This window comes from Gobio gobio (assembly GCF_949357685.1).
Source record: "Gobio gobio genome assembly, chromosome: 4".
NCBI lineage: Eukaryota > Metazoa > Chordata > Actinopteri > Cypriniformes > Gobionidae > Gobio > Gobio gobio.
In genome coordinates, this window is record NC_137100.1 from 60,651,494 (window position 1) to 60,669,310 (window position 17,817).

The 17,817-nt window shown below is 37.4% G+C and overlaps 2 protein-coding genes across 3 annotated transcripts in view; both read left to right on the plus strand.

The window, feature by feature from the left end:
* The window catches only part of LOC307125448 (FYN-binding protein 1-like), a 34,290-nt gene extending 17,679 nt beyond the window's left edge, over window positions 1-16,611 (plus strand). Inside the window, exons 2-18 of the mRNA XM_079815297.1 lie at window positions 895-1,450; window positions 2,340-2,472; window positions 3,237-3,304; window positions 3,552-3,574; window positions 3,832-3,872; window positions 6,980-7,139; window positions 7,915-8,074; window positions 9,538-9,643; window positions 9,744-9,754; window positions 9,896-9,959; window positions 12,077-12,111; window positions 12,443-12,509; window positions 15,611-15,710; window positions 15,793-15,955; window positions 16,043-16,073; window positions 16,332-16,363; window positions 16,456-16,611. Of these exons, the coding sequence (XP_079671423.1) occupies window positions 922-1,450; window positions 2,340-2,472; window positions 3,237-3,304; window positions 3,552-3,574; window positions 3,832-3,872; window positions 6,980-7,139; window positions 7,915-8,074; window positions 9,538-9,643; window positions 9,744-9,754; window positions 9,896-9,959; window positions 12,077-12,111; window positions 12,443-12,509; window positions 15,611-15,710; window positions 15,793-15,955; window positions 16,043-16,073; window positions 16,332-16,363; window positions 16,456-16,478 (1,746 nt within the window). The 5' untranslated portion in view covers window positions 895-921 and the 3' untranslated portion in view covers window positions 16,479-16,611. The remainder of the gene's footprint in view (window positions 1-894; window positions 1,451-2,339; window positions 2,473-3,236; window positions 3,305-3,551; window positions 3,575-3,831; window positions 3,873-6,979; window positions 7,140-7,914; window positions 8,075-9,537; window positions 9,644-9,743; window positions 9,755-9,895; window positions 9,960-12,076; window positions 12,112-12,442; window positions 12,510-15,610; window positions 15,711-15,792; window positions 15,956-16,042; window positions 16,074-16,331; window positions 16,364-16,455) is intronic.
* A 562-nt stretch (window positions 16,612-17,173) lies between these two features.
* Window positions 17,174-17,817, plus strand: part of rictora (RPTOR independent companion of MTOR, complex 2 a) — a 41,049-nt gene continuing 40,405 nt past the window's right edge. The window contains exons 1-2 of one of the 2 annotated variants that reach the window (XM_079815855.1): window positions 17,174-17,243; window positions 17,379-17,426. In XM_079815855.1, the coding sequence (XP_079671981.1) occupies window positions 17,183-17,243; window positions 17,379-17,426 (109 nt within the window). In that variant the 5' untranslated portion in view covers window positions 17,174-17,182. The remainder of the gene's footprint in view (window positions 17,244-17,378; window positions 17,427-17,817) is intronic. The other variant, XM_079815854.1, reaches the window with a different exon arrangement.

The window sequence follows — 17,817 nt, forward strand, 5'->3', positions numbered from 1 at the left end:
CTTTCTGTCAGGGTGGCGAAGGCCGGGATGGTCTTCCTCGTTGTGGCGGAGTGCAAAGAGTTAATGATCAGCTCCTGATCTTATAGATGGAATGGCCGACGCCCAGAGATTTGAAGGGATCCAATCTCGTCCGTGGAGACAGAAGGCGCGAGTGTTCCATTGTTTTGGATACCCCTCCTCTTGGTTAATCAATAGTGTGTTAATTTCAAGCCTCTATTTCTTATAAAGCTGGTACTTCTGTAATAACGCATCTTGTTGTAATTTGTGAACGAGATTCGGTACAGTCTGGTCTCTGCGATAACAGAGATACCAAGAACTGTCATTCTGCGACGTGAGTGTACAGATATACAGGATTATCACAGTTACTGGCATACAGGGTTTGATTTACATACAGTAAACATCCTAGTTATTCTAATACATCGTATAAAGACATTAAATCAACAAAATATATATATTTGAACATTATTGAGACATGTTCAAGTAACGCGTGTGTGTGTGTGTGTGTGTCTTGAACATTTCAGCGTGCTTCGCTATGTGTGTGTGTGTGTGTGTCCATTCGTACAAAGGGTGTGTGTGTGGACGTGAAGTCATGTGAATGTCTCGGGGCTATAACATTCAACGCTCCATTCCCTTGCGGAGACATTGTGGCTCCTTGGGTTGTTAATTAACTTAAGATAGCCCTGTCAACACACAAAAACCCTTTGTTTATGGATGATTTGATTAGGAAAGTCACGAGTTGGTGTGTGGAGTTCCATCCTTGCTTCATCCGGCCAGATATCTGATTGAATCAGAGCATTATTGCTACAACATAATTAAACTGTACACAAAATTTTGATTTGAGTTTTAATATTTTATTAGCTCACCAATGTTTCTTTTATATTTGACTTCTTTTAGGCCACTTCCACTAATGTACAAGCTCTGATGTCTCACTTTAAGTCGGTGGTTGGGGAAAGTACACTTTCCCGACCTGATCAGGGCAATCAATTCAGGAGCACCAGGACTGATGACCAGAATCCACTGATGTTCCCCAAGCCGGTGAAACTCAGACCTGTGGACATGCGTAAAGGCGCAGGCCCCGGGCCTCTCCCTAAACCACTCCTGGTCAAACCCAAGTTCACGGTCAACTCTATGGAGACTAGATTCAATCCTCCAGTTTCTGGCAACAAGACCAATGGTGACTCGAGAAGTGTGGCTGGTGGAGCGAAGCTGGCCAATAGAGGACAGCAGGAGAACTCGTATACAGAAGCCCCCTCTGCTGAAGCCAGCCCCTGGATCAATGCCAAACTGAAACCTGTTGTCCGTAAAGACATCCCTGCAGCACAGGGAACTGCGACTGATGATTTGTCAGTGCCAAAAACAAAGCCTCTCCGCAGTGTGTTTGCTGTAGGGAAGTGTCCTGCCAAACCAAAGAGACCTCCTTGTGTTAACCTCAACAAGTTCAGAGGGAATGGTAAGACATGGACATCCATGATGAAGCTTAATCTGATGTGCTTTCTTTCAGATTCACCATGTATGGGTTAATTCTTTTTAAATGTCTGTAATTAAATGAGTATACAACCAAGATTTTGTTCAGACACTGTTCAAAAGTTTGGGGTCAGTAAGATTTTTTTTATGTTTTGTGAAAAGTCTCTTATGCTCGTCATCAAGGCTGCATTTTTTTGATTAAAATTACAGTAAAAAATGTAATATTGTGAAATATTATTTCAATTTAAAATAAATGTTTTCTATTTAAATATATGTTAAAATGTAATTTATTCCTGTGATCAAATGTGATCCTTCAGAAATCCTTTGTTCCTTAAGAAAAAATTCTTATTTTCAGAATACTTTGCAGCAATTATTTAAACGTTATAAAATTATTTGCTTTTTTGTCACAATTTATTGTGTTCCTTGAAGAATACAAGTTTTCATTTCTTTTTTTTTTAAAAATGACTGACCCCAAACTCTTGAACTTTATTTGAAATCACTTCAAAATGTCTAACTGTCATTGTATTATATAACAATATATCAATATAGTGTCAAAAATGAATACATTTCACAAAAATAAGTTTAAAATAATTTTAAGATGCTAGAAGAATAATTAACAACCACATTTTTTATGTAATTATTTTAAAGTCAAATATGGTTTATTATATATTTTGCATAAAGAAAATATAGTGTGACTCAAGTCTCCAAATACTTTTTTTTTTTTTTACCATATTCTTGTCTAAACATCCAAAACCCATTTCCCTGAACTGTGACGTATAACCTCTAGATTAAAAAAGTGATTACATTTACACACTTGTGCACGATTCAGTGTCTAACTGTTTCATTCTTGTTGCTTTATGTTCTGTTTCTATCAGCTGGTTCATCTGTATCCAACACCAACAATCCTGAGCTTGATCCTGAAGTTTTCCCCCTCCCACCCCCACGGCCATCTGAATCCCTGCCTCCACCCCCACTGCCAGACACATTTCCACCTGCTCCACCTCCAATGTGAGTGTTGACTTAATGAGATGCATCAAAATCTGCATCAAAAAGAATTCTGGAAATACATACAAACATTCAATACAATAATAAAAAAAGTATCATGAATTAATTATTACTATTAATTAATTACTTGGGACATGGTACTGTAGTAATACAAACACAAAGGTTTAGTAATGAAGTACACTGTAAAAACTAATATTTCAAAGTTGTAAATAAAACAAAGTACCTTCTTGTAAAATATCCTCCAATAATCTATTTCAGTCTTTCTACTTCAAAACTTCACATTTAATTCACTGTCACTTGTTTCTTTGTAATTATTTGTGAAATGTACAAGTAGTTTCTGAGTGAGAATGGCTTCAAAGTAAAGTCTACACCAATTTTTTGTGTAGGTATATATATATACATCCTGAGTGTGACCCATAAATAAAGTACCCCAGAGGGTTACATAAAAAAAAATTCTGCACTATTGACTTTAGACCAGGTTTTTGTTGGTCAATGGCGCAGTCGTTTTCAGTTACCTCAAAATAGCAACGCGTCAACAATGCGCCTGAACACACCTTGTTTTCAGATCAGCACGCCCATGGGCGCAAATGCATTTGCTATTTAAACAACGTGGCGCAAGACATGAAAATGATAACTGCGTCGAGCTGAAACTAGCAAAAAACACTTGCGTCACGGCTGTATGATAGGGCCCAAAGATGTGAAGCAGCAATTCAAAAGTAAGCTTGTATTTACTACTGTGACAACTCTGCTTGTTCTGTTGTGAACAGGGATCAGACTCTCCAGGAGGATTATTATGACGATACGGACACCATGAACAGGACACAGTCTTCACTAGGTATTCATATAATCACAGAAAAGTTATATAAATGAGTTTCAAATTATCGTTTGATACATACAGTGACCCCAAGAAATGTTTGGTTACCTAATGTCTGAATGTCATTGCATTCAATTACAAAATATCAAAGATATCGACCTTATTTTAAAGAAAGAGCGCATGCATCACATGCAATGCCATTTAGACATTTATAGGTGTGACTTTAGACTTTTTCAAAATCTGTATAAAGCTCTCTTTTCTGTTTTAGGTAAAAGCAGCAACGACCCTGAGGTAAAGATTGTGTTTGCTTAAATGAGCTGACATCTCTTGTAGAGCTGTTTTAAATAGCATATCAGCAACACATCTGATGCTTCTGAGACGCTGGGTAAAAATAGTCTGCAAAAGAAGCAGCATCTCAAAAGGACAAGAGGGGATTAACAAGACAGTCTGATTATAACAGACTGAAGAAATGATAGTGAACATTAAACACTTAATTTTTACGATTAGTTCATTTCAACTTTCACGGTTACTGTTTGTTTCTTGTGTAGGATTCGAGTGAGGAGTTGTACGAGGATCTTGACCACAAGTGGTGAGAGCTCCTATTTAATTGTGCTTGCTAAGACGAGCTAGACTGGGTAAACCCAGCCCAATCTGCCGGCGATTTGATTTCGCCCTGCAGCTCAGGCTGGAAACCTGTACATTTTTCTATTCCTACTTCCGTTACAAATCTGCAGGGACCAATCACAAACTGGCTTATCCACCTATTGGCGGGTCTAACGCGATGACAATAAAGAAGCGACGGCAAGCAGCTTTTAGTTTACATTCAACATGGCAGCCACCAAAGCACAGTAACCTGTTGATGCCGCTGTCGCTGCTGTCTTAAAAGATTTCAAAGGCAACAGAAACTTGCCCTGGAACAATTCCTACAAAAGAAGGATGTGTTTGCCTTACTACCGACCGCCCTGCAAAGTACGTCACCCGGATCGTTGGTCTGATTGGTTGAAGGACAATCCAATTGCGTACAGAGTCATTTGAACTACGCCCATTGATCACGCCTCTTGTGCAGTAGAAAATACACAGCAGATTCCCCAGACTAATGTTCGATCTTAAAGAGCACCTATCATGGAATTTTGAAATGTACCTTTCATGTAGTGTGTAACATAGATCTAAGTGAACAAAAACATCCTGCAAAGTTTGAAATATGACAGTGCACCGTATATATAGTTATTTTCTTTCAAAAGTAAGAGTCGACTCTGAGTCATTTTTAAGAATCTTTAGAAGACCGAAGCTTTTTCTCTGACTAGATGACGTCAACTTGTCAAGTTATTTGAATACGATACACCCACTTATTGCGCTCCAAGACGATAGTGAAAACTAGAAAACATCATGGCCACGAGACGCTGTGTTCTGAAGTGCGACTCAAAAGCAAACTTTTTTAATCTGCCCAAGGATGAGCATTTGAAGACTAAGTGGCTTGAAGACAAACCATACATCGTCGTTGTGTGTTTATTAGTCTTCAAATGTCTCTATTTGCATGTTTCGCGATCTCAGGAAGCTTTTATTATGGACTTCTATTATGGCACATGGTTCTTCTTCGTCTGTCTGTACCATATATGGACTACATGTGCACAGAGCGCCCTCCGGCTGCCAGTATGAACTGAAAACAACACATAAGAGACTCAATCGCTCATGATTAGGCTATTTCTGCGCATTTTGAGGAAGTATTGAATAAAAAATACTCCTCAGTTTAGAAATTTGACACAGACATATGAGAATCTATCAATATGTCTCCTCATCTGCACACTTTTGAACTAAAAGCCCTGAGGGATGTTGATTTGTCGCGAGTCTTCGTGAGGAGAATAGAGGAGTTTTTTTATGAATGAGATCAGCTGAGGCTCATATTACAATCAAACGGTACCGACGCGGTTTTCATATTCATAACTCCTGACACATATTAACAAATTACTGTCACTATAAGACTTTGATGGGCGTTCCGTTTCCGAAAATATCTGCACAGACCATAGACGGCACAGACTATACCAATCACAACTGACTGGGTCATCGGACCAAACACCGCAGATTAGCGTCAGGTAAAGGCGGGGTTTTGAAAAGTGAATCACTAAAGGAATCATTTGAGAATCGCTGTCAAAACAGGTAAAAATAAATGCATATTATAAGAAAACTAAAGTGTTTTTTGTCATTGCATGCATGCAAAACTGTTGTTGGGGACTTCTTAAACAATATTTGGAACATTTTAAATGCCATAATAGGTGCTCTTTAAAAGATTTGAGCTTGGTCTGGTGATAGCCAGACAAAACACAAGCATTATCATTACTCAAACTTAGAATTAGTGATTTGAACAAACCCCTGAACCAAAATATTTATACACATTAAACCCTTGTACAATGTCTTGATTTTGTATTTTACTTTTTTTGTTGCAGCTCCTCTCGTCCCAGTCTGTCAGTAATGCTCTGTTTAATTTCTGTCTCTATGAAGCCCCTCCTTCCAAAAAGCACAATGTGTGTTGTGATTGGTCAATCGCTTTGAGAATGTTTTGGAAATGGCCTGTCACTTACCATAACTCAACCAGGCCCCGCCCCTTTATGTTGCTTATGCCTTGAGCGGTAATTATTTAAATGAGGAATATTGTGACGTTGACGTTCATTCCTGGAAGAAAACTCAAGACAACAAGGGATTTTGTTTTTATTGAAATAGAGAACAACTTCCTTTGGAGTGACTGTGCTTTGCAACTTTGCAGACCTCATTCATACTCAAACAGCACCATTACATACTAAAGAAAGTTGAACATGTAAAAAAGCATAATATTTCCTCTTTAAACACAGCGTGAAATGAAAGTTGCGATAGTCTTTTCTACCCTATTGTGACGTATATATCCAAGTGAAACAGCATCTCGAACAAAAACAAATGGGTGGGACTTGATTTTGTCCATGGGGAATTGATTGGATGGTTGTGGCTTGCTATTGGGCGATCTCATGTGAGTGACAGGTGCAGGGGGAGGGAAAGTTATTTTCATTTGAAGATTACAATTTACATTACATTTATTATTCACACATAAATAAAAGAAAAATCGGTAACACTTTACAATAAGGTTCGTTAGTTAACATTAATTAACTACATTAGTTAACATGACCTAAAAATGAACTGCACTTATAAAGCATTTATTTATCTTTGTTCATTTCAACATTTAGTAATGCATTATTAAAATCTTATTAACATTAGTCAATGCACTGTGAACTAACATGAACAAACCATGAACAGGTAGATTTTTATTAACTAACATTAACAAAGATAAACTAATGCTGAACAGAGGTGTTGTTCATGGTTAGTTCATGTTAACTAATGCATTAACTAATGTGAACTAATACAACCTTATTGTAAAGTGTTACCGAAAACTCGAAATAATCATTTATAATAAATTCTGCGATATTCTATAAAAAAAAAAATAAGAATAGCCAATTTTGATTTTACAGTGATTTTAATCTTCACTCATCCATCACTGTTACTTTACTTTAAGTAATTTTCACCAAACTTGTGAACCAGCACCCATTGTATAAGCAAGTTCTGCACAGGCAAATGCCACTCACATTTCCTTCAGGAAATGTAGTTTCTCTTTAGCAAAGGCTGCAAATCAGTTGGTCTCAAAATTCCGCTAATGGAAAACTCTCCTCTACACAGGTCAGAAGAAAACAAAGAAACGAATGAGGAAAAGACGCCAAAAGAATCAAAAGAACTCAAGAAAAAGCTTGAAAAAGAAGAGAAGAAACGCTTGGAGCAGGATAAGAAAGAGAAGAAGGAGAGGGAGAAAAGGGAGCTGGAGGCCAGGAAAAAGTTTAAAGTGATTACAAACAGCTCAGTGCTGGATATCTCTGTTTTGACATTATGTGGCAGTAAGGGGGTTTTATTTTCATGAATCTCACAAAACCTGTCAAGAACGTGCCTGGAGACACATTTCACCTCAAAATCGAAATTATATTTCACATTAAAATATTTTTTTAGGATTATGACATAATTTTTTTTATAATCATATGATGTAAATAATTTAGTTCATGCTGATTTTAGAAATAATTGTATTACAGAAATTAGAATTTGCTCGATTGTCATGATATATATATATATATATATATATATATATATATATATATATACACACACATTTATATTTTAGTTATATTAAATATGTGTGTGTATATATGTATATATATATATATATATATATATATATATATATATATATATATATATATATATATATATATATATATATATATATATATATATATATATATATATATATATATATATATATATATATATATATATATATATATATATATATATATATATATATATATATATATATATATATATATATATATATATATATATATATATATATATATATATATAATGTGTGTATATGTTTATGTAGGTGATAAATGTGACCTAGACTCAGTTTTCATGAGTTTTACCCATACATAGACATTAAGTAACTAGAATTTTTTTTGCATGATAATAAAAAAAGAAATTCCAAATGAAGGCGAACACTAGTAAGTCTTGTTGGCTGTAAGCACGTGGAGAGTTCACCATCACTGTAATTTCTGCTTGGACAGATCAAGGGTACGATTGCGGTAGTTGACACAGTGAAGGCCAGAGTGGACCACAAGGGTGGGAAGAACAAACTTCCACTGAAGCCGGGAGAGACCATTGAAATTGTGCGCAAAACAGAAAACCCGAAGGACTACTGGCTCGCCAGGAACACTGAAGGCCACTGTGAGTTCATCTGCTACACTGCACTGGATTTACATACAACGTATATGCTGATATTCTGATATATGTACAGAATATGCTGATATTCTGATATATGTACAGTATATGCTGATGTTCTGATAAACACTCACCTAAAGGATTATTAGGAACACCTGTTCAATTTCTCATTAATGCAATTATCTAATCAACCAATCACATGGCAGTTGCTTCAATGCATTTAGGGGTGTGGTCCTGGTCTAGACAATCTCCTGAACTCCAAACTGAATGTCAGAATGGGAAAGAAAGGGGATTTAAGCAATTTTGAGTGTGGCGTGGTTGTTGGTGCCAGACGGTCCGGTCTGAGTATTTCACAATCTGCTCAGTTACTGGGATTTTCACGCACAACCATTTCTAGGGTTTACAAAGAATGATGTGAAAAGGGAAAAACATCCAGTATGCGGCAGTCCTGCGGGCGAAAATGCCTTGTTGATGCTAGAGGTCAGAGGAGAATGGGCCGACTGATTCAAGCTGATAGAAGAGCAACTTTGACTGAAATAACCACTCGTTACAATCGAGGTATGCAGGAAAACATTTGTGAAGCCACAACACACACAACCTTGAGGCGGATGGGCTACAACAGCAGAAGACCCCACCGGGTACCACTCATCTCCGCTACAAATAGGAAAAAGAGGCTACAATTTGCACAAGCTCACCAAAATTGGACAGTTGAAGACTGGAAAAATGTTGCCTGGTCTGATGAGTCTCGATTTCTGTTGAGACATTCAGATGGTAGAGTCAGAATTTGGCGTAAACAGAATGAGAATGGATCCATCATGCCTTGTTACCACTGTGCAGGCTGGTGGTGGTGGTGTAATGGTGTGGGGGATGTTTTCTTGGCACACTTTAGGCCCCTTAGTGCCAATTGGGCATCGTTTAAATGCCACGGCCTACCTGAGCATTGTTTCTGACCATGTCCATCCCTTTATGACCACCATGTACCCATCCTCTGATGGCTACTTCCAGCAGGATAATGCACCATGTCACAAAGCTTGAATCATTTCAAATTGGTTTCTTGAACATGACAATGAGTTCACTGCACTAAAACGGCCCCAGATCTCAACCCAATAGAGCATCTTTGGGATGTGGTGGAACGGGAGTTTCGTGATGTGCATCCCACAAATCTCCATCAACTGCAAGACGCTATCCTATCAATATGGGCCAACATTTATAAAGAATGCTTTCAGCACCTTGTTGAATCAATGCCACGTAGAATTAAGGCAGTTCTGAAGGCGAAAGGGGGTCAAACACAGTATTAGTATGGTGTTCCTAATAATCCTTTAGGTGAGTGTTTGTTCAGTATATGCTGATATGTCATGTTAAACTGAATATGCTCAGTCTATATTAGACTGAAGCATCCTGTTTGTCTCTTACTCGTTGACTAGCCATGGTCAGCTACTGTTATTGTGTTGGTGTGTTTTTCCATATAGATGGTTTTGTGAAGCCTGACACTCTAGATGTGTGTGGTGAAGTGAGACAAACACAGGATGGACAGGAGGTGTATGATGATGTGGGTGGAGGTGATGAAGTCAAAAAGTAAGAGAGTAACTAATACACTTATTTAGATTATTAACATTATTGAGGTTACATTATTATTTATATTTTAACTAAAACAAAAACTTCTCTTTTTTTTCAGTCTACCAGATGGTAAGCCATTGCATTTTACATTTTAATAAATATCAATCAAAATAACATTGGAATAATTTAGTGAGTGTCAAGTGAAGGAAGCGTAAACGGAAATAATTGTCTTTTTGTTTCCCCTTGTTCACGGTTTTGTCATGTGACTACTAACAGCCATGGAATGTGATGCTGATATTTATGAGTGTGCAGATGATGTTCAAGCTGATTTCAGGTGATTTCATTTTTCATGTTCAAAAGCTCATGTTTGTGCATGTTTATTTTCATTTATTTAAAATTTACCTTGTTTCTCTTTTGTAGTACTTTTATAGTTATTAAATGGGCACTGAGTGTACGTTTTAATTGCCCGATAGTGGCCACAAAGTTGACTTAAAAGGGTTTATATAGGTGTACAAACTGAAAACCCCTAAATTTAGTGATAAATATCAGTTTAATAAGAAAATAAATGTGATATGGTTTAAGATATTTGTGCTGTCACAATATAAAAATATGTAAATGTATTTAATATAAATATATGTGTGTGTGTGTGTGTAATACTACAAATATATTTACTTTTTTACTTTTTATAAATATATTTTATATATATATATATATATATATGGCATAACATTATGACTTTGAAGTGAATAACACTGATTATCTCTTCATCACGGCACCTATTAGTGGGTGGGATATATTAGGCAGCAAGTGAACATTTTGTCCTCAAAGTTGATGTGTTAGAAGCAGGAAAAATGGGCAAGCGTAAGGATTTGAACGAGTTTCACCAGGGCCAAATTGTGATGGCTAGATGACTGGGTTAGAGCATCTCCAAAATTGCTGCTCTTGTGGGGTGTTCCCGGTCTGCAGTGGTCAGTATCAAAAGTGGTCCAAGGAAGGAACAGTGGTGAACCGGCGACAGGGTCATGGACGGCCAAGGCTCCTTGATGCACGTGGGGAGCGAAGGCTGGCCCGTGTGGTCCGATCAAACAGACGAGCTACTGGAGCTCAAATTGCTCAAGAAGTTAATGCTGGTTCTGATAGAAAGGTGTCAGAATACACAGTGCATCGCAGTTTGTTGTGTTTTGGACTGCATAGCCGCAGACCAGTCAGGGTGCCCATGCTGACCCAGGCCACCGGCGAAAGCGGCAACAGTGGCACGTGAGCATCAGAACAGCAATGGAAGAAGGTGGCCTGGTCTGATGAATCACATTCTTTTTTTACATCACGTGGATGGCCGGGTGCGTGGCTTACCTGGGGAACACATGGCACAGGATGCACTATGGGAAGAAGGCAAGCCGGCGGAGGCAGTGATGCTTTGGGTAATGTTCTGCTGGGAAACCTTGGGTCCTGCCATCCATGTGGATGTTACTTTGACACATACCACCAACCTAAGTTGGTACACCCTTTCATGGAAACGGTATTCCCTGGTGGCTGTGGCTCTTTCAGCAGATAATGCGCCTGACACAAAGCAAAAATGGTTCAGGAATGGTTTGAGGAGCACAACAATGAGTTTGAGGTGTTGACTTGGCCTCCAAATTCCCCAGATCTCAATCCAATGAGCAACTGTAGGATGTGCTGAACAAACAAGTCTGATCCATGGAGGCCCCACCACGCAACTTACAGGACTTAAAGGATCTGCTGCTAACATCTTGGGGCCAGATACCACAGCACACCTTCAGGGTTCTAATGGAGTCCATTCCTCGATGGGTCAGGGCTGTTTTGGCAGCAAAAGGGGGCCAGCATAATAATAGGAAGGTGGTCATAATGTTATGTCTAATCGGTGTGTATATATATATATATACACACACACACACACACACACACACACACACACACACACACACACACACACACACACACACACACACACACACACACACACACACACACACACACACATATGCATATTTGTGTGTGTGTGTGTGTGTGTGTGTAATACTATGAATATATATTAACTGCCACTTTTGATCATTTAAATGCATCCTTGCTGAATAAAAGTATTAAATGAATGAAATCATTATTTATTTCTAAATGAAGGGGTTTTGAGCTTGTCATGTATAATAAATGTTATTGTATAACAATAAATAAATGTCATTTTATTTTAAATTATATTAAAGAATGTTTAAGATGTATATTAAACATATATTTGGAAATAAATACATGTTGCTGTATAAATGTAAACATTTTATATTTATAGTAAAACAAGTATATTGTTTCAAATAGAAAAAAACACTAATGTGTGCAGCTTAAGTCCTAAAGTCCTTTTTTAGAAATCATATTATTTTAAGCATATTTAACCTTTGAGAAATGCATATGTAGTGGATTTACTGCAAGTTTTCTGTCATTTTGCAGCTTCCCTCCACCCCCTCCAGTTCTTGAATTTAATGGTGCGGATGAGTAATACTTCCCTTTAACTGTACATTAATATAATATTAATTTAGTATAAGCACAGCCATATTTATAATCTAATAGCACTGTCTTTCATTTAACTTTTAGAAATCTATAAACTATAATGATATCTCACTCCTATAAGGATTGAGTGTTCCTGTAGCTCAAACAGTAGAACATAGGTTTGATTCCCTGGGAATGCATGAACATAGTACGAAAAAAAGAATGCAGTGTAATTCACTTTAGATTAAAACATCTGCCAGATACATGCATGTAAATGAATAAGCTCCACCCAGAGCCCCTGAGATATTTTTGGTTTATGCCCAACAGGTGCCGCTGATGAGACGTATGATGATGTGAATCCAACAAACTTCCCTCCACCTCCCTCTCCTAGCAGGTTACTTTATACATGTTACAGTAGAAGTATAGCAGACACATATTTTCATTGACGTTATTTTTGGAGGTATCCATTTTATGAGAATTGGCAACACTGTCACTTTAAGCTTAATTACTTTAAACTGGTCTTTTACCTCAAGACCTTAAAGGGTTAGTTCACCCAAAAATGAATATTAGCCCATCATTTACTCACCCTCAAGTCCTGCTAGGTGTACATGACATTCTTCCTTCAGACGAATAAAATCGGAGTTATATAAAAAAATGTCCTGACTCTTCCCAACTTTATAACGGCAGTGAATTGTTGGGTCATTTTTGAAGTCCATAAAAGTGCATCTATCATCATACAACTGCTCCACACGGCTCCGAGGGGACCACGGAAAATTTCCGTACCGCTGACCGCGAGTTATTTTTTGTACACAAACGCGCCAATTCGCTTCAGAAGGCCTTTATTAACACCCGGAGCCGTGTGGAGCAGTTATATGATGGATAGATGTACTTTTATAGACTTGAAAAAATGACCCAACAATTCACTGCCGTTATAAAGCTTGGAAGAGCCAGGACATTTTTTTTTATATAACTCTGATTGTGTTAGTCTGAAAGAAGAATGTCATTTACACTTAGGATGACTTGAGGGTGAGTAAATCATGGGCTAATTTTCATTTTTGGGTGAACTAACCCTTTAATGGTCTAGAATTTAAGTTCCTGTTGTCCTTGAATCCTTGAGTTTTGCTGCGTTCAAGTTCATATTTATGAGTTGTGAAGTTGTAATTAAGACGCCAGGTGTGTTCAAGTCATTGTCGTCGAAGCATGACGGCGGTGTACCTTCTCTGAATTGACTACACAAAAAATACATTCTAGAAAATGAAGATCAAAGAATGTGCCTCAGGTGTGTTTTGCTTTTTTATGTTTTTAATTAAATTATGAAGCCACTAGTGGTGTAAAGTAATTGAGTAAATGTAATTAGATACTGTATTTAAGTATATTTTTGTATGTTTTGTAGTTTTACTGAGTATCAAAGATATTAGCAACTTTTACTCTCTAGTCGATTACATTTTTTAATAAGTATATCAAGCGGCAATCTCCCGCAGTTTCTCTTGAAGTCAACCACGGAAGAAACTTAAACTGCAATTCATCGACTGGCCGCTAGAGACATGCTCCAAAAGAGAGTCAAATCTGTATCTCCCCCATGCTAAAAACTTTAAAGTAGACATTATTTTACAGCCTGGTACAAAAAGTGGTTTTGGTCTATACGGCTAATTTTGCCCTTCATGACAACTGTGAGGGGGGTGAATTTTTTTTATAACTCATCCGTTTTAATTATATTAAAGGAACACTCCACTTTTTTTGAAAATAGGCTAATTTTCCAACTCCCCTAAAGTTTTACCGTTTTCGAATCCATTCAGCCGATCTCCGGGTCTGGCGGTAGCACTTTTAGCATAGCTTAGCATAGATCATTGAATCTGATTAGACCGTTAGCATCTCGCTCAAAAATGACCAAAGACTTTCGATATTTTTCCTATTTAAAACTTGAATCTTTTGTAGTTACGTCGTGTACTAAGACCGACGGAAAATGAAAAGTTGCAATTTTCTAGACCGATATGGCTAGGAACTATACTCTCATTCCTACGTAATAATCAAGGACCTTTGCTAACTTCCCTCAACATAACCAACGTGACAAGCTGCTTGCACAGAGTGTGTGCTGGGGATTATTTTCAGGCACTGCGTAATATCATTGGAAAAATATCGAAAGTCTTTGGTCATTTTTGAGCGAGACGCTAACGGTCTAATCAGATTCAATGATCTATGCTAAGCTATGCTAAAAGTGCTACCGGAGATCGGCTGAATGGATTCGAAAACGGTAAAACTCAACTGTTTAACTCTAGGGGAGTTGGAAAATTCCTTTGAGTGTTCCTTTAAGCCTTGAAGTTCTACATAATTTAGGGCGTGGCCACTTGAGTGACAGGTGGATTGCCACTATGGTCGAGCTAGGCGGGCATGGTTTCAGCAACCAGGCACTTCAGCTCAAGATGGCAACGGCCAGCTCCGCCCACTCAGAAACCTACGGGTGACGTCATGGACACTAAGTCCATATTTTTTTACAGTCTATGTTATATATATATATATATATATATTCTTTAATCCAATATATTTGTGATCACTGATGAGTAATGCAGTTACTCGTTATATTTTGCATAGTCTCCGCCTCAGACTTCAGGCCCACAGACCGCTGGCTTTTATAATAATAATTCTAATTATTATACAATTTCAAAGATGAAAACAGTTGTGCTGCTTAATATTTTGTGGAAACTGTGATACATTTTTTTTTTCAGGATCCTTCGATGAATAGAAAGTTCAAAATAATAGTGTTTATTAAATTTATTTACTGTCACTTTTGATCAATTTAATGCATTCTTGCTGAATAAAAGAATTGATTTCTTAAAAAAAAAAAATCCAACTGATCCCAAACTTTTGAAAGGGAGTATATGTAAATTGTAAAGTATTTAAAGGGATAGTTCACCCAAAAATGAAAATTCTGTCATCATTTAATCACCCTCAAGTTGTTCCAAACCAAAAAGTTTCTTTGTTCTGCTGAACACAAAAGAAGATATTTGGAATAATGTTTGTAACCAAGCTGATAGAGCAACTATTGACTACCATAGTAGGGGAAAAAATACTATGGTAGTAAATGGTTGCTCTATCTGCTTGGTTACAAACATTCTTCTAAATATCTTCTTTTGTGTTCAGCAGAACAATAAGACTCATACAGGTTTGGAACAACTTGAGGGTGAGTAAATGATGACAGAATTTTCATTTTTGGGTGAACTATCCCTTTAAGGCATAGTTCATACAAAAATGAAAAATCTGTCATCATTTACTCACCCTCATGTTATTCCAAACCTGTATGAGTTTCTTTCTTCTGCTAATATATATTTTTTCATACTACGGAAGTCAATGTGGCCCATCAACTGTTCGGTTACCCATATTCTTCAAAATAGTTTATATTGTGTTCAGCAGAACAAACAAATGTATGTCAGTGAGTTTTGCACCACTCCAATGTAAAAATCATGTTTTGTATCTTTTTTTCTTTCATGTTCACTCTAGTATCCCAAAGCTCAGCTCAACTAGCAAGACAAACGAGATGGACCCGAAGAAAAAGAAAAAGTTTGAGAAGGAGGAAAAAGAGTTTAGGAAGAAGTTCAAAGTAAGACACACACTCTTTTGACTGCTGGTATGGAAGCGGACAGATGACTCTGTTTGCTAACCCTTGTTGCCTCTTCTTGCAGTATAATGCAGACATCAACGTGCTTTATCAAGCTACTGTTCTCCCAGCACTGTCTATAAAGAAGTTTGGTAATAAAGACCTGCTGATAAAACCTGGAGAAATGATTGACGTGATAGTTCTTCCAGTAGATGACAAACTCATCGGACGGAACAGCGAAGGGAAATGTGAGTTGCTTGAGGAAATAATACTTGTGCTTTGATGCACATCACAGCAGAAGATGAAACTGTTATTAAAGTATCTCTCTGTTTCAGTTGGTTATGTGTCTACTGCTAATTTGGAGCAGTAAGTAGTCTTCCTGTTCAGTTCTATTTCTATTGTGGTGCATCTTTTTACATGCAAAAATGTGTTTTCTTTCAGACCAGTTCTTTAGCTACAGTTTTGATATGCCTAAATGTTAGTGAATATTAGTGAGTTTTAAGTAAATATTGTGTACTGTGCAATGCCATTAGCCACCTTGCTCTCTTGATATCATATATTCATCAGGCTGATCAGTTGACCACAACCTCATATTTTTTTGTCTCACTTCCTCTCCTCTCTAAGGGACGGATCTATTTATGATGATGTTGGTAATGGTAAGACTTAACTTGCACAGGCACAGTTAATGAATATGCATTTAGTGTACATCCTTTTACTGCAATTATTTTTGTTCTCCTTTCTCTTACAGAGTGTATCTACGACAATGACTAAGCACGGATCAACTCATCTTGCATGTGTTTTCATCACTTTGAACAGCCTTATTTGTCATCAATCCTTTCACAAAACACATTTTTTCATTGTTTAAGAATGATATATAGTGAATATTATACGTTGTATATACATAGTGACCTCAGTAGGAATAAAGTAATGTGATCAAAAAACTCTGAACATGTCCTTTCTTTCATGAATTGAATGTTTTTCTCTTACAACTTTAACTAAAATGTAAAAAACGTACACCAATGAAGCAGCACTGATTTTAAAAATGTACATTTAATAGAATTTTTCCACGTATATGACACCCCAAGCCATCCAAAAATAAGTTTTGACAATGGACAAATCCAAACCTGTGCACCTGAGGCATGTGGCTTTTGTATAATATTATTCTAGATATAATATATTATGTAATAAAGTTATAATATTGCAGATAAATGTGCATACTGGTTTTAAATGTCGTGAAACCTATATACCTTCTATCTTGTGGCTCTACGGTTCCTTTGATTCACTACTGTTCGAAGCAGCTAATCTTAACGAAACTTTATAATTATATATAGTGCTCTCTATATGTTCAATTAGTATTAGATAAATAATACAATTCAATGTGACTGCTTCGTGCTTTTATAACATTTCTGACGGCCAAGATATTGAAAGAAAAAGTAAACCTCGCGAGAGTTTACGAGAGTTCCGGTGTTGTGATAATGAACGCCAACATGGCGGTCAGCATCCGCGGCCGTCCGACCCGGAGTGTACGGATGAGAGGCAAGTTAACGGCACCCACACCCCCGTCACCATGCGCAGAATGCGCTGTTTAAACACCTCCGCTTGTGCAGTTACCGTTAAGCCTCGGATAAGGGCTTACTATGTCTTTATTGGTTCGTTTTTTGTGTTTGACAGGTCGGAATGACAGCGGGGAGGAGAATGTACCGCTGGATCTTACGCGGGGTGAGTGTCATCATAGAGATCTTGAGGGACATCTTCATAGTGCTTATCTATAGTAATAACAACCAGGCCATGACCAAAGCCACCTTAAATTAATGAAATTGGTGTTAATAGTTTTCCATCTCCTCAATTTGGCCTGCAGACAGGAGAATGAGGGTGAATAGGATGTTGTCTGTTTCAAAACCTAATGGGTTTTCTTAATAGACAGCATTTTTTTTGCGCCTGTGCTGCCCCAAATATGTAGTCTAACTGGGCAGCTCACTAGGATTTGGGACCAGCTCTTGTTTTGATCTGTAAGGCACAGTCCCATCAGTTTGTGTTGTCTAGTAAACATCTTCATGTCAGCAGAATAACTGCAGTGCATTTAGCTAGGTTAGGCTCTTAGTAAACAAAC